The 22,930-nt window shown below is 48.3% G+C and overlaps 1 protein-coding gene across 1 annotated transcript in view; it reads right to left on the bottom strand.

Moving 5' to 3' along the window:
* The window catches only part of LHX4 (LIM homeobox 4), a 57,942-nt gene that overhangs the window by 20,740 nt on the left and 14,272 nt on the right, over positions 1–22,930 (bottom strand). The window contains exon 2 of the mRNA XM_074962186.1: positions 12,724–12,895. Coding sequence (XP_074818287.1) covers positions 12,724–12,895 — 172 coding nt within the window. The remainder of the gene's footprint in view (positions 1–12,723; positions 12,896–22,930) is intronic.

Here is a 22,930-nt window from a genome sequence, read left to right as displayed (position 1 = left end):
GCAATGATTGCCTGACATCAGATCAATCAGTTTTTAAAAGGCAAATTAATTAAAGGTATGTGACACAAGCACATCAGCATGGAGTTTTCACTCCACTTCCCCTGTCTTCCCCAAAGCAGCAGTGTGAGCAAAGTACCAGCACAGAGCACCTGCTATCTGGCTTGCCTGCCTTGTTCTCATGGCAGCGGAGGGCGCAGGACTCCAGACGGGCTGAGACTGAGCACTGAGATGCCACAGCCAAGGTCGGGGGGCTCCTTTGTGCTACATGCTGTGCACACAGAGACAGACCAGGAGGAAATCAGGCCCCGGCCTAACGAGCTGACAATCTAAGATGGAAGGGAGGAGGGCTAAGTATTAGAGCTGCTTGGGGATTCAATTTACAGTTGAAAAAAAAAAGACTAAAACATTTCAACAGTCAGAACTGAAATGAAACATTTTGAAATGATCAGAAGGAAACATTTCATCAGCCACAGTCCAAATGGTTTGTGGCTTCTTGGATTATGAAAGTTTTCAAGATTTCAACTTTTTGTTCCGCTTCAGGATGGGAAAACGTTTTGAAAATTCTCACAGGCCAGGAAAATCTGCCCAGCTTTAATAACCACTCCCACTGGGCAAAAGGGGAACTGAAGCACAGACTGATAAGATGACAGTAAGTCTGGGGCAGAGCGGGGACTGAATCCTGAGTCCTAGGGCCACCTTATCCACAAGGCCATCAGCAGCCCCTGTAGTTCTATCCTGTCTGTTCCCAGAGGTTCTGGAGCACACAACCAGCAGCAACAATTTGTATCTCAGTCCAGTGACACTCCACCTCTGCAGGACGCTGGCCTGCCCCCCCTGTCTCCCAGAGGCACTGCACCCTCAACTGCTATCTATTTGTCAGCATCCTCATAACTGGGGCCTGGCTCCATCAGCCAGGCTAGCAAAGGCTGGCAGGGTCCAAGTGAGTCCCAGCTGATGTGACCACCAGTCATGTCCCTGCTGTCCGGGGGAAAGAGTATCCCTGCTGATGCCTCTCTGTGCAAACGAGATTCCTTCAATGTTGTTGCATCGTGACCCTTGGTGGATTTGCCAGTCCTTGAAGCCCCCTCTGTGACTAACACAGCCTGCATGGCTTATGGGTGTAGAACTCCTGGGGACGATTGGGAAGAGAGAGGCTGAGAAGCAAGTTCCATCCGTCCCCGGCACCAGTGGGGAACCCCGAGATCATTCAAAGCCCTTCATGGTTTCAGGAGCAACGGCAACCTTGATCACGTGGGTCAGCATTTGCTTCTTATCCAGCTCAGCTTCTGTCCCGCAGGTCTTCCCAATGCTGCAGAACTCTGTCAGGGAGCAACAGTTGTGTTGATGGCCAGTCTCTAGAGTACTATAGCAATCCTCTTGTGCACGGGAGCTGGGGGGGGGGGGGGAGCATTACCTCCCGTACGGGTGGATTTGTGTTCCATGACAACTGTCAGCACTGCCCCACACAGAAAGGCTGTGTCAAAACAACTGGCTGGGTCAGCCTCCATTGTTGCCGCCAGTCAAGACAGCCACAGCATTGTCCCACAGGTGGCAGAGCTCAGCCTGGCTCAAAAACTGCCCTTTGCACCATCTAGTACAGCAAGGAAGACAGGCACAAGCCTCTTCACTCCAGAAAGTCATAGACTCCAAGGCCAGAAGGAATCATTGTGATCATCTAGTCTGGCCTCCTGGATAGCACCAGCCAGAGAAAGCCCCCCAAACAATCCCTAGAGCAGATCTTTTAGAACAATATCCAATCTTGATTTAAAAATGATCAGTGATGGAGAGTCCACCATGACCCTGGGGAAATTGTTCCAATGGTTAATTACTCACTGTTAAAAATGTACACCTTATTCCAGTCCAAATTTGTCTAGCTTCAACTTCCAGCCATTGGATCATATTAGGCCTTTTTCTGCCTATTTTTAATGATTTGTTCCCCATGTTGATACTTCTAGGCTGTGATCAAGTCACCCCTTAACCTTCTCTTTGTTAAGATGAATCTATTGAGCTCTTTGCCTCGGTTTCCTTTCCAGGTAACACCCAAGAAAGCTCTGTGGGCTGGTGCCATGTTTGCCCTGCTCCGTGTCGGGGCATAACAGAGAAGCTGGAGAGTGCTGCAGCATGAAGAGGCAGGAAGGTCTCCATGACACCAAATAGCCACTGTGAGGGGATTTAAGAGAGCATATAAACCAAGGTGACAGGTAGGACTCATCAGCAACCCCCCAGACCTTGTCAGAGGCAGTTGCTGGGGCACTATGGGATAGAATGCCCCACATGTACTCTTAGGAACCATCACTGAGCACAGAACCAGAGGTGGATGTGACAACATGGTTGTGAAGGTGACACACACCAAACCAGGTGACTTTGAATTAGCTGGTGGTACCCATAACCAGTTACAAAATCAGGGCAGTAGTCAGAGTGTGAGCAGGACCGTTCAATTCTCTGTTTCCACATCTGGGGCTAATAGTCTTTACCAACCTTGCAGGGATGCTGGGACGGAGGCTCACAAACTTCGGGCCTGCCCTGCACTGAAATCAATGAGAGTCTGGCCAGTGGGCCATGGATCAGGCTCTTAATGTTTGTGAAGCTCTTTCAAAACCTTGCACAGGAAGTTGCTATTTCAATGCAAACGTTGCTGGATTGTTGCAATATTTTATAGCCTACATCAACTCACGTGTGGCCAGCAGTATTTGAAGACCAGAACATTTCAGTATGACATACCATAAACTGGGGGGAGGGAGGGAGTTGCAATAAGGTACAAGAATGCATTTCTCACCTGTAGGAGGCAGCACCGCCCTACACTGCCTTTTCCAGTGTCCCATACAGTTTATGCACAAGCAGAAGCACCATTAGTCTTCATACAACTAGATCAGGGATTCTCAAACTTTATTGCACTGCGACCCCCTTCTGACAAAAACAATTACTACATGACCCCCAGGAGGGGGGAACCAAAGCCTGAGACCGCCCGATCCCCGCCGCCCCAGGTGTGGGGGCCAAAGCCAAAGCCCAAGGGCTTCAGCCCTAGGTATGGGGCCTGTAACCTGAGCTTAGCCACCCAGGGCTGAAGCCCTCGGCCCCGGTCGATGGGGCTCAGGCTTTGGCCCCAGGCCACAGCAAGTCTAACGCCAGCCCTGGTGACCCCATTAAAACGGGGTCATGACTCACTTTGGGGTCCCGACCCACAGTTTGAGAAACGCTGAACTAGATAAAAGGTGCCAGTCTCTAGCCCGACCACAAAGTGCCCAATTTAAATATCAGCCTGATGAGGGCAGGAGGGAAGAGCAAAAAGAAGAGGGGGGAAATATGGCTTTTTCTTGTACGTTAAGGGCGAGGCAAGAGAGATTTTAAGGCTCTATCTAGCCCACCAGTCAGGGAGATTTGTAAGGTGGTCAGATATCCTGGTGGGGAGAGTGGGCTGGATGGAAGATAATCTGCCCAGAGATAGGACTCCATGCTGAAGGCTGAGACCCTAGAGCAATGCATTCATTAACAGCCCCCACTGTCCCGAACGCGACACTAAAAATGGCCTGACATAATACCGCTAAAGGGATTGTAAGCAAACAAAACCCAAGCACTCATTTCTGCTGGACAGCCTGGACAGCCATTTTGGCTCTCCCCTGGGAGAGACACACACAGCTGGAGAAGTGAGGAGGATATTAAGCCCCTGGATAACAGAGTGGATTAATGCCAACAAGGTGCAGGCAAGAAGTACAGATATATCTGACTTGGAGGGAAAAGAATAAAATACAGGGATTCTTATTGATCTGCCTGGGGCTTTATAAGCTGTGCCTGTCACACAGTCCCTCCCCGTGCATGGCCTGTGGGCACCTGCACAAAATGCAGCACACACAATGGAACAGATCCCTTCACCCAGCCCTGGAGCTCATGACAATCTTCACATCCACACCCCCATTCCCACCCCACAGGCAGAACCAGCCGGCCCAGTCCCGACCATACTCCTGGAGCAGCAGGTGGCTTCTTGGTGTTCAGGGGCTCGGTCCCACCAGGGAGAGGTTGAAACACAGGGGTCATGATAAGTGCAGCCCCTTGGATGTTGGGCGATATACCAGCCATGGCTGAAGAACACTGTGAGTGCCTCCAGTTCTCCTGTGCAACAGGAAACCTCCAGCCATCCTCAGCCCTAATTCTCTATCTAGTCCCACACACACCGCTTCTGGACATGCTGGCCTCAGTGGAGCCGCCCTGATTTACATTATCTGAGCACGCCCCACCTATGAGCAAAGGAATTTGGAGTGGGCGAGGGAACACACCTTGACTCTAGGCCACTGCAGCCAGAGGCCCTACAACAAATGGTTTTGCAGGCAGACCATGCATTGCTGGCACTGCCCCTGAAATCCTGAATGAATACACAGGGCTGATAGAGGGACTACATCTGGAAAGGATTACCATGCCTGGACTCCAGGGGTGAGAGTGTGTGCACGAGGAGGGAGGCATTCCTTCAGCTCAGGGATCCAGTGGGGGTCCCTCTTCAATCTCCCCAGGAAGCAGAGTCACTTCTAGAAGCTCTGTATTTCCAATGGTGACCTAACCATGGACCGTGTATTCTGCCTGTATTGGGTGTATCCAATGGCTCTAGCAATGTACAGCCATTGGAAAGGCCATCTTGCAGGTGGGATATAACCCTGAGAGCCTGACCCCTTGTGGTAATTTAAGATCCTATGCCATGACATTTGGCACAAGCGCAGGGGGTATTAGCTCCAGTGCCAGCCAAATTCCAACTTGGGCAATTACATTCCGCCTCTCTAAACTCCTCTGGCCTTTCAGTTGGATATGGCATTCTGCCTGTCTGTTCCAAATTGTCACGCAGTGTTGCTGTATGCTGTCAAACAGCAGTTGCATTTCACCCCAGAGGTGGCTGCATGTCAGATCTGTACAAAGTGATTTTCTCTATCATTTGTACAAGCAACCAATAAAGTGCTTTGAGATGCCATATGATGAAAGGCACAAGATCATTCTGCTTAACAAAGGTTTCCAGTGGAGCAGATGAACCGATGACATGCTGCCCCTTCTAAAAGAAATAAAATGATGGGGTATCGTTGTCGCCGGACGCCTGTGACTTCGGCAGCGCCGCAAATGTATAGGGACTTGCCATGTACATAAAGAAATGACACAGCCTTATGCCATGTAGCTGTGCCCTGCTTCCCTGTGCCAAGTCCCTGCAGCCATGCCGCCATCTTCAAACGCAGGCACCTCCAACAGTGCCACTCCCTCGCAGCACTCCGCATTGGCCCAGCCTCTGTATGTCCAGCCACCCAGCTAGCCGCCCCTCTCTGCATCTGGCCCTCCATCCAGCAGAGCTGCCCCACACATTTATCGAGCAGTGTCCACTGTGTCAGCAGGTCACATTCAAAGTAGTGCTCCTGCACTCACACTCACGGAGCAGTTTCTCTGCACACGCACCAAGCCTTGCTACATATCATATCAGCTGATGTATACATCATCTTTCACAAACGTTAGGTGCTTTACAGAATCAAAGCCCAATTTCATTAATATAGGAATCACTTCATCCATCATCAACATGCAGCCACCTCTGGGGCAGAAGGCAGCAGTCACTTCAAAGGCACCAAATTCAGTTCAGCAGCGCTCCATACAAGAAACTAATTAAAAGGTCCTAACTGACTTTTATGCCGAGGGGATATTGGGAGCCAGAAGGTAGTCACCCAGGATGGAATTTGGCCAGGGCAGCCAGGTTAGCACACTTACAAAAACTGCTACAGTATTGGACCTTTACTGGCACGAATGATCTGGACCGCAGTCTCATGTTTCAGCCAAAAGAGGGCATTGCCAGCAGCTCAGTGCCCCCTAATACCGTGCTAAGGCATTGCTCATGACCAACCCACTTGGTCTCCCAGCCCAGCACTGACCATACCAGATGTTGTTTATCAGTGAGATCTCACAAGACCACATGCAGTCCCTGGGGATATGGCCATGGAGAAATAAGCCCTACACACCTCTAGCAACACTACATCTAAGAACACCTGAGTTACCAAACTGGATCAGAACACGGTCCAGCTAGTCCAGTATCCCATCTCCAACCGTGGCCAACACCAGATGCTGCACCCCCTACCTCATCCAGCAGCGCCCTCTGTGTATACACCCAGCACAGATCTGTAGACATATCTTGTTCACACACATAAATATAGCAGTGCCACCACTGGGAACACCGTCTTAGCCAGAGTGAGAATTGTAGGGCTCTAAAGAACTGGGATCCTCAGGGATAATTTCAGGAGGCAAGGAACTTAAGAAACCCCATTTGCTTAAAATCTCATTGGACTGTCACATGAGAGACCCAGAGCAGGTATAAATCCACCACCTGTGTTAGCAAAGCTCACTCCGATCCCAGCCAAGAAACCCCTCTGAAACCCACACCATATACTACTTCTGATTTCCCATTTCCACAACTCACAGCTGGTTACTGAAATTCCGTGAACTCTTCACAGCCCACATTTTCCTCCCTTTTCCTGGCCCACGATTACCCACAATTGCCACTGTCAGATGTTTGTTCCGTGGATGCCACTTGGCTGGTGGGGAATGACAGACTGGCATTGCAAACCCGAAGCAAGGCTCCTCCAGGGCAGAGCAGAGCTACCCACCAGCCCAATAACATGTGGGATCTAACTTCGGGCCACTGACTCAATGACAGCAAGATTAGGCCCTGACACCAGTGTGCTCAGAGAGAGAGCACTCTAGCATGCCAAAAAATCAAACCTGCCTACGCTGGCGCTTGTCTACCTGCACCCTGGCACCTGTGCTCTTGTGTGCATCTCCACACAGCCGATCACGATTTCCAGAGGGAGCTGGGACACAGATAATTCTGCAGGAAAATGGACCCTCTTGAATCTTTCTGTTGTCTCCGCCATCTCAATGCCAACCACACAACGCAGACTTGAGTAGTGAGGGGCATGAGGCACGTGTCAGCAGTTTAGCTGGTGGAAACAGCGCTCATTTGCGGGGTGAGGAGGGGTTAAAAGGGATCCATGACAGTGACTCATCTTTTAAACTCTCAGACTAGAGCTCCCAAATCAACACAAACGTCCATAAAACTCTGCCCTGATCCCTGAACAAGTAATACCTAAGAGCTCTGGCTAGCCCAGGTAGCTAGTCCACAAATACAGCTGCAACCACAGCTCCAGTCAAAGGCCCTGCATTCACAGTTCTCCCCCAACCTCCCATTCACCCTCATTACTGCAGCAAGAACTTTCCTTTGGGGCTGTAAATTGGCAGACTTGTTCTTAAACCAGATTGAAATTTGTTTGCTAAGTCTGAAGGAAATCTGATAAAGGCCAAGATTTTCAAAAGTGACTCACAACATTCAGGGTCTCTGTTTTGGGGGGCCCAGCTTGAGGCACCTCAGAGGGACTTGCTTTTTTAGAGGGCTCAGTGTTTTCTGAACTGAGGCCGCCTTTTAAGATGTTGCAAACTGGGCATGTCAAAAACAGAGACTGAAAATTGTGAGTCATTTTTTTAAATCTTGTTCAAAATGCCAGAAGTGAAATGTGCATAATCACAATTTGACCATCACAGAATCCCCAATGAATTTTGTCCATAATAATACGTCTACATCATGCTCCATCCTTATGTCTCCAAACACTCTACAAAAAGTTCGTGAACTAACTCTCAGAACATGCCTGCAAGATATTATGAACCTGGGGAAACTGAGGCATAGAATAGTAATGAGACTGGAACAAAGCATGCAGTCAGTCTGTTGCAAAGCTAGGAATAAAAGCCATTTCTGTGCCGAAGGATTAGCTTACCAAGGCAAAGGTGGAGAGAGCCCAGAACTGGAACTCAGGAGAGCTGCTTTTTGTTCTCACCTCTGCCACTGACCTGCTGGGCGATCCAGGGCAAGTCATCTCTCTTTCCCCTCCCTCCCTCCGTCTGTCTTGTCTGTTTAGCATGTAAACTCTTGGGGGCAGGGACTGTCTCTCACTATGTGTTTGTACAGCTCCTAGCACAATGGAGCCCTGAACTTAGCTGGGGCCTCCAGGTATTACTGTAATACACATAACTAATGCACACCCAAACCAGTATGCACTATCTGCAGTGCAGTAGATTAGCAGAGAGGTGTTTGCAGGGAGTGAGAAACTTGCTTTAAAGACTGACTGAAAAGGAAAAAAGATCCACATTGGCCCAATTGCCCTACAGAAATATAACAAGGGATGAAATACAGGGCCTGACAGTACAAAGAGTGAAGGGTAAGAGAACCAAGACACTGATATCAAGTGCCAGTGGACTGCTATTATTACCCCTGGCCAAAGGGTTATCAGAAATTAGGAGACAGTTATCAGGCACAAGCAGAAGGTAGATTAGGACATTGCCAACAGTGGGCATGTGGTGAGCCACGACTAACACACACACTGAATTTGTTTACTGCCATTGCGTCCTCCATGTCTTCCCCTCCCTCACCTGTTGTGTCCACCTGGAGTGCTCTAGCGTGAGCTCTTTGGGGCAGGCAACACCTGTAACAAACCAAAGTCACTCCAGTTTCTGCCACTGAAACAGACAACCGTGATGATGGTGACTGAACACTGATAGCAAATCCAGCTGTCCTACAGGCTATGTTTACACACCCATGTATGAGACACACAGCCACTGTGAAACAGCCTTGCCACCCAGATACACAACTGAACACAACTGAACCACTCACCGGGAGGGTCTGGCGCATTGTGTTATCCTAGCACAATGGAGCTTTAGGAGCCCGGCTGAAAGGTACTATTGCTTATACTTAGCATCTCTATGGCATCTTCCTTCCAAGGAATGCCAAGTGCATTGTAGATATTAACCACTTGAGAAGAAAGATGGTTCAGTGGTTAGGGTCTGACCCAGGACGTGGGGAGAAATTCCCTGTTCTGCTGCAGACTTCCTGGTTGACTTTGGGCAGGTCACTTAACCTCTTTATGTCTCAGCTCCCCAGCAGTACAATGGGGATACTAGCACTGCCCTGCTGCACAGGGGTGTGGTGACAATAAATACCATACAGCTCGTGAACCACCTCAAGATGTACAGATTCAAGCGCACCAGGCTACAAGAGCTAAGTATTATTAATTCAACTTTAAGATACAAGCAGGTTTTTTTATCCCCATTCTACAGGTAGTGTAAATGCAGACACAGAGAAGTTAAGTGAGTTGCCCACACAGGCACAGTCGGGACTAGAACTTAGGACACCTGATGCCCAGGCCTCTGCTCTGCTTTCTCACTTTCCTACATATTGACACCAGCATGCTAGTCCCACGACATCAGGGATCTAGGCTGAGCAGCCTAGTTAATAGTCAAGGCTACCAGGAGCTGCTCTGAGCTTGTTACACTATCAACACACAATACAAATAGGATGACATCCCTTGCTATGCTGCACTGGGGGAGGGAGCCAGTCTTCCTCTCCTATTCCCTGCCTCTCCTCTATAGGAAGATCTGTGCCCTCCCCCACCACTACTTCTCCTGCAGGAGGGAGGGGAAGAAAGAGGCCACGCTGAGTCGCTTAATGCCCTCTCCCCTCTGAGAAGTTGCATTAAATCTCCGTGGGGATGGCTGAACTTCTTCTAAAACTCAGAAAATTGCATCACTGATTTCACGCTCATTCATTGAGCCTCCATCCTGGTAAAGAGTGGGGGGGCTCCTAACCAACTCTCACCCAGTCCCTGCACATGCTGGTCTGTCTGTCTGTCTGTCTGTTTGGAGGCCAAGATCGCCTTTTGGATCAATTTCCCCTCTTGCCCCCATTTTCATCCCGTGGCCACACATCCTGTCCCCACCTCAGGAGGAGACGGTGCCACCCTGCATTCCTTCATAATGGCCAGCGCCATGACAACAGCCATTAAAGATGGCCACCTTCCAAGCTCAGCTAGATCTACTGTAGCCACGGGGACAGATGGCACAAGGGAATATGAGCAGCACCTCCTCGAGAGGTGCAGCAGAGGGCGCTCTCCACCTGCCTCATCCTGCTCCCCCAAGCCTTTTGGGACTGACTCCTCCCAGGCCAAGAACCACCAATGCCTCCTGGATTGAACCTTCTAGGTGCCCTTGTTGTGCCATCCTCCTGCGAAGAGCAGCCGTGGGGTGCCTGGCATGGAACTAGCAATATCGGCAAACTGTGCACAGAGATAGCGGAACTACCCAATCTAACCAAGTGGGGTTACTGGGGTCTCTGAATGCCTGTGTCTAGTGATGTCCAGGTGAGTCTGGGAATGGCCTCCAGTCCATCTTGAAGGAAATCCAAAAAGAAAGCGAGACAGTAGACTCTGCACCCCATTTACCAGCAGTTGGGGGACAGGGGAAATCCTGACCTGGGATTACAGCTGGAGGGATACTATTCACTTCACAATTCATCAGAGAAATGTCACCATATTTGGGGGATGAGTTGCTAGACAAATATTGGCTTCATTATTCTCCCACCTGACAGAGTTGGGCAAGGAATGCGCGGGACCATGCTTGAATTTTGCAACATTTTTCAAATCAAATATTCCTGACTCCTTTGTGTCCTGTGTTCTCTCCCGAGACTCCTTTAGTACCGTGTAGATATCTCACCGATACCCTGTGTGCATCTGATGCAAGATTACTTTAGAAGGGGGATCTTTATAAATACCTTAGGCATGAGCCGGCAAAGAACATTGTGGCCTGGGACTCTTTTACAAGTGGGGAAACGATATCATGGTGTCAGATGCCACGGAACACGCAGATCTGGAGCCCAGGTAGAACGGAGCACAGTAATGGGCAGCAATGAATATGGAGCTCTCTGAGAGGAAGCCATTTGCATTACATTGACTTTGTGCCTCCTTGCATAAACATGCCATGTGTCTTAGGTCTGATGGCTCTGCTATCATATCCAACATACTCCAAATGCACCTTGTTCATTCCTTTTCCTCTCAGCCACCAAAAGACATCTTGGGCCAGATCCCCTCCTGGTGTAAATCAGCATCACTTCCTTGTCTTCAGTGAGCTACACCAATTTCCACTAACCAAGGATCTGGCTCATACGTATCTTGCCAGATCTTTAGCTGATGTAAATCAGCATCGCACTATTGACATCAGTAGAGTTACACCAGTTTAATCAGTGGAGGATCTGGCCTGATACAGATACAGATACAGATATTAACTGTCCTTTATAAAATGACTGCATTTTGCAATCAGGGGATAAAATGTACTGCTAAAAGTCCAATTTTCATTGCAAGAATAATGCCCTTTCATAGCGGAGCCATGGACAGTCCAGGTTTGTACATCAGATAGTTTAGAGCAATGGTTCTCAACCAGGGGTACATGTACCCCGGAGGGTATGCAGAGGTCTTCCAGGGGGTACATCAACTCATCTAGATATTTGCCTATAGAAAAAGCACTAGCAAAATCAGTACAAACTAAAATTTCATACAATGACTTGTTTATACTGCTCTATACGCTCAAATGTAAGTACAAAATTTATATTCCAATTGATTTATTTTATATTATATGGTAAAAATGAGAAAGTCAGCAATTTTTCAGTATGGTGTGCTGTGACACTTTGGTGTTTTTATGTCTGATTTTCATAAGGAAATAGTTTTTAAGTGAGGTGAAACTTGGGGGTATGCAAGACTAATCAGACTCCTGAAAGGGGTACAGTTGTCTGGAAAGGTGAGAGTCACTGGTTTAGAGGCAGGTACACAGATTGCAAATGGCCCAAGTGTGAATTAAATAAGACTTTTACCCTACTAGGAAAAAATATGGATAATCAGGGAAAGCAACAAAAGATGAAGGCAGCAAAAACAAAAAAACAACCCACAAAGAGAGTAGATCTTGAAAAGCAGCAGGGATCTGGAGTCTTTGTCTTTGTGTGGGTTTCTCCTGCCCTCTAGCTCTGATCTGAACAGATGTGCTTGATGCAGGAAGGGTGATTAACAAGCCGAATCCTTAGTCCAATTTGGGCTTAAAAATGTAATAGGGAGAGAGGGAGGGAGGGTGTGGGGGGAGAGGAGTATTAGAGAGATTTGGGTCTCTAAGAAGGTTAAATCCCCACAAATAGCATTCAGCCTGTGGCAGTTCTAAAGCAGCAAAATTCCCTTTATTTAAACACTTGGGCTTAAAAATATATATATATATAAGAAGATTTTGGAGAAATTATACTAAAATTTGTCCAGTTGTTTCCATGTCCGTCTGTACCGGTGCCTGCTTATGGAACGTCATGCCTGTCTTTCCATGATCACCCTCTGTTTTCCTTTCTCTCTCCATTTCCACCAACCTCATCATGGGCTGTACCCCATGCAGCCAGTCTGTCTAGGAGGCCAAATGGTTCCCCTTCTGATGAAACCCAGAATGAGAGGCATGAGGGTGGTAACCGGGGGCTCCCCAAGCTGACATCTTCTGTGATCTGGGCAATTGAGTTCTTCTGAGTTGATCCCAGGAGGGGAGGCCAAAGCAGCCATGTCCTGGTTTTCACTAACCCTAAACTGTGTCAAAGCAGCTGCAGGGACAGGTTGGGATTCGATTAGGAGAAATATTAAGTTAGAAAGGGATTTATTTCTAACAAAAAACAGCTTGGGAGGATTGTTAGGACCCTGGTGTGCTCCTGAGAGCAGGGCTCTTAATCCTAAAACCCTTGGCAAGCACTGGCAGGGAGTTTCCGGAGCAAGGTCTCCTGTGCAAGGGGGAGCTTTCTCCACAGCCTGGTGTGAGCTGTCAGAAAACACCCAGGCCACTGCCACTCAGCCCTCCCAACACAAAGGAGACAGCTGCACTTACTTGAAGAAGTCTTCCTTACAGTAGACGCTCCCGGCTCTGGAGAAGCACCTGTCCGCCAGCTGCATCTGGCAGTCTGCGCACTTGAGGCAGGAGCAGTGCCAGTGCCTGTCGAGGACTTTCAGGATGAATTTATCCAGGATGTGCTGGTTGCAGCCGGCGCACTGGGGAATCTCTGACGAGGCAGCAGTTGGGGGGGAGGGGAGAGAGAGAGGAGAAGAGCAGGGTCAGTGAGGACAGCCCCATTTGGGGAAAGGAAAAGGCGCGAGAGAGCCTCGGAGGCCTGTATCTCCCTGCTCCGTGGGAACAGAGGGAGCCAGTCACCGAGTTAGAGATTTGCGTTCAGGGAGGTAGGCCCACCTGGTGTCCCAGTCCCTTCGGGGTGCAAACACTGTGTGCTCACCCAGCCCCCTGCTCTCCCATCACTCCAGCTCTACACACGCCTGTGCTGAACAGTGTTACACCTCAGCAGTGCCTCGAGACCCCAGCCGAGATGGGGGCCCCACTGTGCTAAGCTCTGCACAGATATAGCGGGAGATATCCCTTCAGTGGCTTCTGCTCCCCTTCCTTGTCCAGGCTGTTCTCCTCATCCACCCCCTCGAGGCCCTGAGTAGCTTCACCCTGCCTCGCCTCAGCTCCCATGCCTTCCTGCCCCCTCTCCGTAGTCTCTCCCCTTGCCTCCTCCCCCCACTCTTGGCTTCCAGCCTTCTCTCATGCTGCCCCCCGTCCTTGGGGCAGCTTCCCGTGCACCAACTTCCCCTTCCCTTCCTCAAAGCCCCCCTTAAAACTCCCTGCCTTCAGCCTCCCCGGACCAGCCTCGCTGACCACGTCCCCCTGCCGCCCCCTGAGACAGCACAGCCACCACAAGGCTTGCTTCATACCGGACGGGCACCTCTAGGCTCTAACGTCTTTGGGGTTGGGCCTCTATTGCTTTTGCCCAGTGCCAGGGACACCTGTGGCATGAGATGAACAAGGCCGCCTACTCTGGTGCTCCCCTACATGCCTCATCCCCGGTGGGGAATGGGCATGTCGCAAGTTTCCCCTCCCAGAGGTCCCGTCAGGGGTCCCCCTCCCAGGCCCATCCCAATGGAAGAGTCTGGGCTGTAATCCCATGGCTCTCCAGGGCAGTGCTGGTGGCATAGAACTGCTCTGCAGAAGCGCGTTGCTGTGCTCTGCCACCCATTGGCATCAGTAGGTCAGTACTGTGTCCAGTTTTGGGCCCCACACTACAAGAAGGATGTGGATAAATTGGAGAGAGTCCAGCGAAGGGCAACAAAAATGATTAGGGGTCTGGAACACATGACTTATGAGGAGAGGCTGAGGGAACTGGGATTGTTTAGTCTGCAGAAGAGAAGAATGAGGGGGGATTTGATAGCTGCTTTCAACTACCTGAGAGGTGGTTCCAGAGAGGATGGTTCTAGACTATTCTCAGTGGTAGAAGAGGACAGGACAAGGAGTAATGGTCTCAAGTTGCAGTGGGGGAGGTTTAGGTTGGATATTAGGAAAAACTTTTTCACTAGGAGGGTGGTGAAACACTGGAATGCGTTACCTAGGGAGGTGGTAGAATCTCCTTCCTTGGAAGTTTTTAAGGTCAGGCTTGACAAAGCCTTGGCTGGGATGATTTGATTGGGGATTGGTCCTGCTTTGAGCAGGGGGTTGGACTAGATGACCTCCTGAGGTCCCTTCCAACCCTGATATTCTATGATTCTATGATCAGAGCCATGGCAGGAGCCAGGTGCTCCCCAATGCCTTCCTGCTCCTGGGGGTGCAGGGGGCTACTTGGCTGTGTGGAGGGGGTCATTACAAACCCTGTCTTCAGGAACAAGCTCCTGTTTGTGAGGCACAGTTATTGTGAGAGTCCAACCAGCACCCCATTACCCGCCCCCTCACACATTGACATCCTGACCTAGCTCTCCCACGGCAGTGAGTGGGAGAGGCTCTGGCAATATCTGTGGGGCATGAGCCCCCTCCACTGCGCAGAAGTAGGCAGGTGTAGACCGTCAGCTGTGTGGGGAGGAGCGACACCCTAAAATATTCTTTACACTAAAGAAGGTCTTCCTAAAAAGTGGTTGTGGAGACGCCAGCTCCTGGATGGGGCTCAAAGCTGAACTCCCGACCGTCCACTCCCACTAGCAATTCCCCAGCACGTTGTGTGAGAGGAGCAGCCACCCCCATGCCCTGGCGTAATTCCAGCCTGGCAAAGAACACCCGGCTGCCTACATTCCCTGGCAGTTACGGGCTCTGTGTGAATCACTCTGTATTGAGTTTAACATAAAAGCCTAGGTCAGGTGACACGTACTTAGCGGACACACAAACTCTACCTGAGGAGAACATTACTGAGGTCGTAAAGTCCCACACACAGTCCGTGCCCCTCCCCACCCTCCGCCCCCGTTTCTTCCTGGCCCAAACTGGCCTCTGGTCACCCACACACCCACGTTTCCTGTCCCCACTGGCTCCCCATCTACAGTACTTCCCCTGCCAGGTCTGGCTCTTGTCCCCTCTACATTCAGTTCAAGCAGCTTCCTCCCGCACCACGCCTGAGCCCAGGAGGGGAAGCAGTGAGGGCACATGAAGCGACAGGCTTCCTGCTTTCAGTTCAGGTGCCCAGCCCCACCACCGCTTGGCCTGAAGCACCCATGAACTGCAATTGCTGGCAAAGTCCCACTGTGGACAGAGTCTTTGGGGAATTAAGCTGAGAATTCCTCACAAGTCTCTACTGAGCATGTGCAAACTGCAATTTTTCAGAGGCTGGAAACTTGGGTGGCCAAATTTAGATGGTTTTCACGAAGATGACAAACTGATGCCCTCCCCCTCCAAACTGCAAGTCCCTGATCCAATGCACGGGAGCACTAGAGCTTTGCAAAAAGAAAGGTCACCAGGATTTTTTAACATGAGCAAAACAACATATTTCATTTCCCCTAGCCTTGTTCTCTGAAACCGTTGAGCCATTTTGGCTCAAATTTTCCAGAACAATTCAGCCTGAGGCAGACACCCAGCATGGAACATTTCAGCCTAAAAACCAGTCAAAGTCTGGCAAATTGATAAGCAACTGAAAACCGAGTCTTTTTAATGGGAGGTGTCAGGCAACTTTAGTAATAGGTGGTGCTACCAGCCCCTGCCTATGATACAATGGATTGTGAGGAGTAGGGACAAGGCAGGGTACAGGTAATACCTCAAAACAAAAGCATCTGTAAGGATTCAGCAGAGAGCACAAAAGTGCTAATATAATCACCCAGACATGGTCTTGGTGTTTAGCATGACTAAGAGCATGAGCCTCTACAGCTTTAGTTAAAGGAGTAACTCCTCTAGTCAGCAGCTATATAAGGTTCTTATCCTCTTATATGGACCAGCTACTAGAAGGTAACAAAGACATGCAGTTTGCTCGGGTGGAGTATACTAACAGATGATGATTCCAAACCAATCAGCAGGGTATCTAATGGAGTATGCAAACAGAGAGAGAGAGAAAAGCGACAGCAAAGAAGAGTGACACCAGTACAGAGCTTACACATCAAGACCATGGGGCTCATTACTGCCAGTAGAAGCAAGATTGGATGGTATACCCAGGTATTTAGCTTAAGGTTGCCGAGTCTCCAGGAATCAAAGATTAATCGTTAAAGATTATGTCGTGTGATGAAACATCCAGGGATACACCCAACCAAAATTGGCAACCTTAATTTGGCCCGAAGGGAGACACTGTCTATAGCCATGCAAAAATTCTCCTCTGCTACACAGATCTGCATGGCAATCCAAGAGCAGACATCAAATCAGAGCATACATGCTGCATGTAGTTTGTACATTCTCGCATTCCCTGCAGTGTCAATGGGCTATGGTGTAGCTCCTTCACTTTCTGACCTAAATTGTTGCATGGTGTTCCTGGGCTCTGTTAAATGGCTACCCCGTTCCACACCAAAGGTGGCTGCATTTCACTGTTGACTGAAATGGTCCCATTGTGCAGTATTTATGCTTTGTAAAGAGCTTTTGAAATACTTTGGGGTGAGAGGCTCAGTATAAAAGCAAGCTATATATCTAGCTATCTAGACTCATATAAGATGTCTGTCTAGAGACAGACAGCTTATATAGATCTGGATAGCTAGATATTTATCTCCATTTCTATCTGCCTATAGTTCAGAATAAGCAGAGAGGGCTGTAAAAGTCTGCAAGAGAAGATTGCCCTGTAAAAGCAATGCACATAATGCTGCCATGCATGCCTAAAAGATGATTGATTTTAAAGAAATATGCCCCATAGCAGGATTGTAATATCACAGGAGATGTTTGTGCATCAGCTCTTTCTTTCACTTGTCTATTGGGCAGTTCTGTGGTATCAGGACGACTGACTAGCAGTAAATATTTGGGCATTTTTATGCTGCCACAAATCTAGAGAAGGGTCAGGAAAGAGTTACCTGATTGTACCAAAATGAAACAAATAAGCTCATTGGCTTATTTATTGATATGCTTTTTAAAGCTCACACACATTGGCCAGCCTGAAGCCAGTTTACTCTGAGAAATAGATTACATTCAAAAAAAAAGTGAATTCTACTTCTGATAAAGTTCTTTATTGATTGGCAGAAGTATGTAGCTATTCAGCTTGTGAACCAATCAAAATGCATCTTCTCAGATACAGCATGGGGAGGAACCCACAGGCTTTCTCAGTTGTTTTCGGGGCTGCTTTGGAGAGCTGAGGCTGGTTGTAAGGAAGGATGGCCTTGTGGTTTAGGATACATCTACACTGCAAAGAAACACCGGTGCACCGACTCTCAGAGCCTGGGTCAATTGACCGCAGCTCGCACGGCTTGGGCTGCAGGCTGAAAATAGCAGAGCAGACAATCCCGCTAAGGCTGGAGCCTCGGCATGGAGACCGTCCCCTCTTGCTGGGTTTCAGAGCCCAAGCTCCACCCCAAGCCTGAATGCCTGCACTGCGAGTCCAAGTCAATAGAGACTCAACGTTGTGGGTTTCTCTTTGCAGTGTAGACATAAGGCACTGAGGTAGGGTTCAAAAGATCTGCCTTCAGTTTCCACCTCTGCCACAGCCTGTGGGTGTAACCTTGGGCAAGTCTCTTAATCTCAGGTCCCACATGGATAGCAGGCTAATAAAACTCTTTTATCTATTGAAATTAAAGCTATTAAGGGCAGAGACTGTCTCTTGCCACGTGTATGTATAGTGCCTAGCACAATCTTGGTAGTGGCCTCTAGGCCCCATTCTCATATGAATTACAAAATCTTATTTTATAATTCTTGATCCCAGGTTCTTGCTCCTTGAGTGATCCATGTGGCTAAACCCAGAGAGGCCTTAATGGGTTCCAAAGGGTGCCTCATCCATGCCCTCTGGATGGTCCATGTGACACAAGGCAGCAAAGATCAGAGGGGGGAAAATTCCCTTCCAAAGATTAAAAAAATAAAGAAAAAAAGATATTAGATAGAATCAATGTGCCCGCTTTGTCTTTTGAAATGGAATTGCCTTCCTTGGGGTCAGCTCTTCCACTGCCATCATATGTCTGCAGAATGGCTTTCATTTATTTTAACTAAATTATTTGGTATAATAGGAATAATGTTAATGGAATTATACACTGTGACCAGATTACTGTCTAGCTCTTTAACAACAAATGTCTCAGCTTCACCTCTGCGCTTACAGTATTTTTGATAAATACTTTACCTCGGCATTTGTCTTTTAGTGGCAGACAGCTATCCACACCACACATAATTAGATTAACGGCGCTGCTTAATTGACTGCATATCTATCTGTACAAATTCATTCTGCTTGTCCTTATGTATCTACCTACCTGTCCACCCAACCAGATATTTATGATGATCGTGGACTGCAGATAACACTGTCCAATAAGAGGAGACAGAATTATGTGACCTAGAATAGCCTAGCACTGTAGCTCTCACACAGTAGATGATCAATTGTTATTAGAGGCAAACATTACTGGCTCTAGCTATTGGCTGAGGCAGGGTCACATGAACCTGAGACCGACAGGAAAGAAACCTCAGCGTGGAGTCAACCTGCCCAGGATGGTTCCAATACTATATGGGGGAAAAAATCAGCCTTACAGTACAATGATAAACAGTAGCACATGACAAGGTTGAGTTATATAATGCAATCGCACTGCCTGATTTGTGTGCATCACTACACCCTAGTCAGGCCAAATTCTGCCAGCCTCTGGCGCTCTGCAATGGCATTTGTAACCCATCCCAGCACACTGCAGGCCTCTGACTTCCTTTAGCTGTTGGACGACGTAAGAGGATAAGGGTCTACTACTTCTGGCACCTAGGACAAGTCCTCTTTTAGCTCAAGTGAAAAAAGCCCATGGTTTTATTGCTAGAAGTCCTTGGTTCAAAGCTGCCCACTAGCAACCCAAGCAGGCTTCATTATACCGCAATAACGTTATAATCAACAGATGGAAGCTGGTTGCTGATTTTGCTTTTTAAGAAAAAAAATTGAGCATTTACTTTGGGAGGAAGACTCCCTCCCCCACCCCAAGATTTTTATTGAAAATAATCTGAAAATTCCTCTGTGCCTGGAATTTTTTAATATGTTCTTCAACCGATGTTAAAAGGAAAAAAAAAGGAAATAGCACCGTTTAATGGTGAACTCCAGAAATTAGTTACTGATTGATTTCTGGCCAGGATTTTCTAAAGCAAAGTGCCTCATTTCTGAGATAGCTAGGGGCCTGATAGCAAGAAAGGGTTGAGCCACCGCCCTCTGACAAATTGACTCAGACTACAAATCAAGGCACCCAAATCACTGGAAAACTGAATGCTCTGGGCTAGGACCTGTCCTCCTGCTGTGTGGCTTCATTGGAGGGGAAAGAGATCACAGGCAGACATTCCCCAGAACACACAGCAGAAAAGGATCCTTCCCTAGCACTCACACCAAACTTTTTGGTGGCCTCCGAGTGCGGCCACTGACTCTTGCTGGTGGCCGCTCTCACACGTTTTCCTAAAATACTTAATTAGCTTTAGTAAAAACAAATAAATATGCACACGTACACATCCAAATCATTGCAATTTATTTATTGCTAGCTAGTAAGTCTGTTGTGAAAAGTGATATTAACAAGCATACACGTATTGCTTTTCACCGCAGACTTATTCAGCCCTGTCAAGCCTGGGGACAAATTAAGCCCTGGATGGGGGGTTGGGGAAGGCAGTGGGGGCCAGGGGCAATGAGGGTGGGAAGGGTAGGTGGGAGGGGCTGGAGCCCAAAGCCCTGCGGCCAGAGCCTGCCACCCCCCTGCCCCGCCACCCCAGGGCTGAAGCCTAAAGCCTGGACCCCATCACCACTGGGAAGGTGGGGATCTCACCAGCTGCCTGGTCCTCCAGCATTGTGCCCCAGGTTTTTTCCACAGGGGGAGCAGGGCCCAACCACTGCTGGCGGCTCCAACAACCAACACAAAGGTGGTGCATCCCAGAGTAACAGGGAGGGGCCTCTACTTCGCCTGCCCCCCCCCCCCCAATAACAGCCCAGAAGGCTGTGGCCGCAAGAAAAGCCCCTGGTGGCCACATGCACCCACGGTGGCCACATTTGAGAAACGCTCCCCTCGCTGGATATCATGTAAGCTGTGATGCACAGCATGAGAGAGCCAGAGGTAAACGCTGTGGCTTTTCATAGATTCCAAGGCCAGACGGCACCATAGTGATCATCTAGTCTGACCTCCTTGATAACACACCCCAGAGAATTCCCCCAAAATAATTCCTGGAGCAGATCTTTTCGAGAAACATCCTGTCTTGATTTTAACATTTCCAGTGATGGAGAATCCACCACACCCCTGAGTAAATTGTTCCAATAATAAATTACCCTTACTGTTAAAAATCTACAGGAAAGCATGCCCGTCTCCATGCATCCCCCAGCTCTGCCTGCCCAATGGGATCCCACCCAGGCTGCAGCTTTTAGGAGGAGTAGAGGTCCATGTATTGAACATACACCCAGCTCTCCCTATAAGCACCAGCCAGGGCAGAACTTGGCACTACCCCATTATCAACATTAAAATAAATGTAGCTAGTTCTCAGATTCTGGTACCATTCTTTGCTCGGCTTCATAGATTGTTTGCTTATCATAGAATATCAGGGTTGGAAGGGACCTCAGGAGGTCATCTAGTCTAACCCCCTGCTCAAAGTAGGACCAATCCCCAATTTTTGCCCCAGATCCCTAAATGGCCCCATCAAGAATTGAACTCACAACCCTGGGTTTAGCAGGCCAATGCTCAAACGACAGACACGGTGTAGTCTGTTTGGGTGCCATTCACCAGCAGCACGTTTTAGATCAGGGCAGTGTATGGAATGATTTATAACACTGGCTTCATCTTTATGGCATTATCTATCCCTGTCAGGGAAAAAAATAGCTAATTATTGAAACAACATGGATTGTGAAATACTCTATGAAATTCTTCATGTCCATTTGTCACTGAGGGGAGCCGCCGAAATCAGATGCAGTGATAATCCAAGAGAATCCTGAATGGGCAGGGTCCCAAAGCAAACCTCACAGCAGAGCCCCCAAACGTTGGGTCATCCAACTCGGAATTTTACAAATGGTCCCTATTTTTTTTAATAGGCTGAACCAAACCCTTCAGCTATGAATGCTCCTGAAATCTGGGGCATTCCAAATCCAGCTCCCGCTCCAGATCTCAATCGCTCACACTTTATAGTACATGCACAGAGGAACCTGCTTTTACTGAACACAGATGTAATGTCTAATGGAGCAGCTAATGGAGCTACTCCTTTAAAAATAAATAAAAAGCCTCTATGAGGCTATAACACGATAACTAACTTCATTTGAAGCAGACAAAACTCCACATTTTTTCATTGCAGCCCAATGTCAGAATTGCTTTTCCTGTTCTAGGGAGCGATCTGTGTTTACATGAAGGACTTGGGGTCCTGAGGTCTTAGCTCAGGTGCACTCCCTGTAGGCTCCGGTGGAAGTTCTGCTTGAGTGGGAACTGCAAAATCAGGCTTTAAAGGAAAAAAATAAATGACATCACTCCGCGTCTAATCCAGAGCCCCTTGAAGACTTTCCCTTGACTTCAAGGAGGTGTCAATCAGAACCTATCCGGTGCGGGACCGGGGGGGGGGAGGGGAGGGGGAGTATTTAACACATGTATGGCAGTATCACTGCAAAGCACGGGTGAGGATCATGGCCCTGTTGTGCTAGAAACCGTACAAACACATATGAAGGCAGGGTCCCTGCCCTGGAGATAGGGACGCAATCAATATATACAATGTTTCAACACTCATACAAATTTGCTGCTTTAAAATTATTATAAATAAAGTAAAAGACAACTAATCCCATCTGCCCCTCAGTCTCATCCTCATTGATTGCTCTGTTCCTTATATGTGTCACAGCAGAGGTGAGTCTAAAGGAGAGGTTTGATATACAAAATATTACACTCATATAGGCATTTCATCTCAAAGACTACGTACGTGCAGTACCAATGCCATGCAGCCACCTCTGGGGATGGAGAGCCCTGGCTGACTGTTGCATAGCACACTGCACAGCAATAGAGGAGAAGACATTTGCTGACCAATGACCCTGTTATAGGATCCTTAAGGTCCACACTCAGCAGACAGAAGCTCAGGTTTTAATCTCTCATTGGAAAGATTCATTCCCACACACTAAATTTTAGATCCCTATAGACAGATAGATCTGATGCTGCATTCTTTGCACACCCAGAACTCACTCATGTCAATGGGAACTTTGTGTATGTAATTAGTGGAGGATTGGGCCCATAATGTGGGGCAGCATAAAGGACTTATTGCCAGGCGTTTGCAATGACCACATTACTCGTAGGTGCCTGAGCTACGAGTGAATTATGTAGCTTTTCCCAGATTAGCAGCAATGAAAACTTTATAGCATCCCCGCCATCACATATTTTGTTTATGCCACTAATTTTTGTCCTTTAAAAAAAAATCCTGCTCTGCTATTTCCTCCTTGAAGTGCATTAGTTACTATGGAAACAGTGATGTCATTTGTATGGGCAGAGCTTAGTGACATCCAGAAGTACTGAAAGAAGCCTATGGGAGTTTTGCCTGAGTGAGGGCTGCAAGATTAGGCCCTATATTGTTACATGAGATAACATGAGACATGGTCGAACCAGAGCTAATCGGCCGTATCCCCTGCTTGTCTCCACGGCAGTAGTTCCATCAACTTCAGTGGAGCTATGCCCATTTACACTAACCTTGTCTACACTAAAGGGAAAAGTCGATGTAAGCTACGCAATTT

Source organism: Natator depressus, chromosome 8, assembly GCF_965152275.1.
Source record: "Natator depressus isolate rNatDep1 chromosome 8, rNatDep2.hap1, whole genome shotgun sequence".
In the NCBI taxonomy this organism is placed as follows: Eukaryota; Metazoa; Chordata; order Testudines; family Cheloniidae; genus Natator; species Natator depressus.
This window is presented reverse-complemented; position numbering and strand designations above follow the sequence as displayed.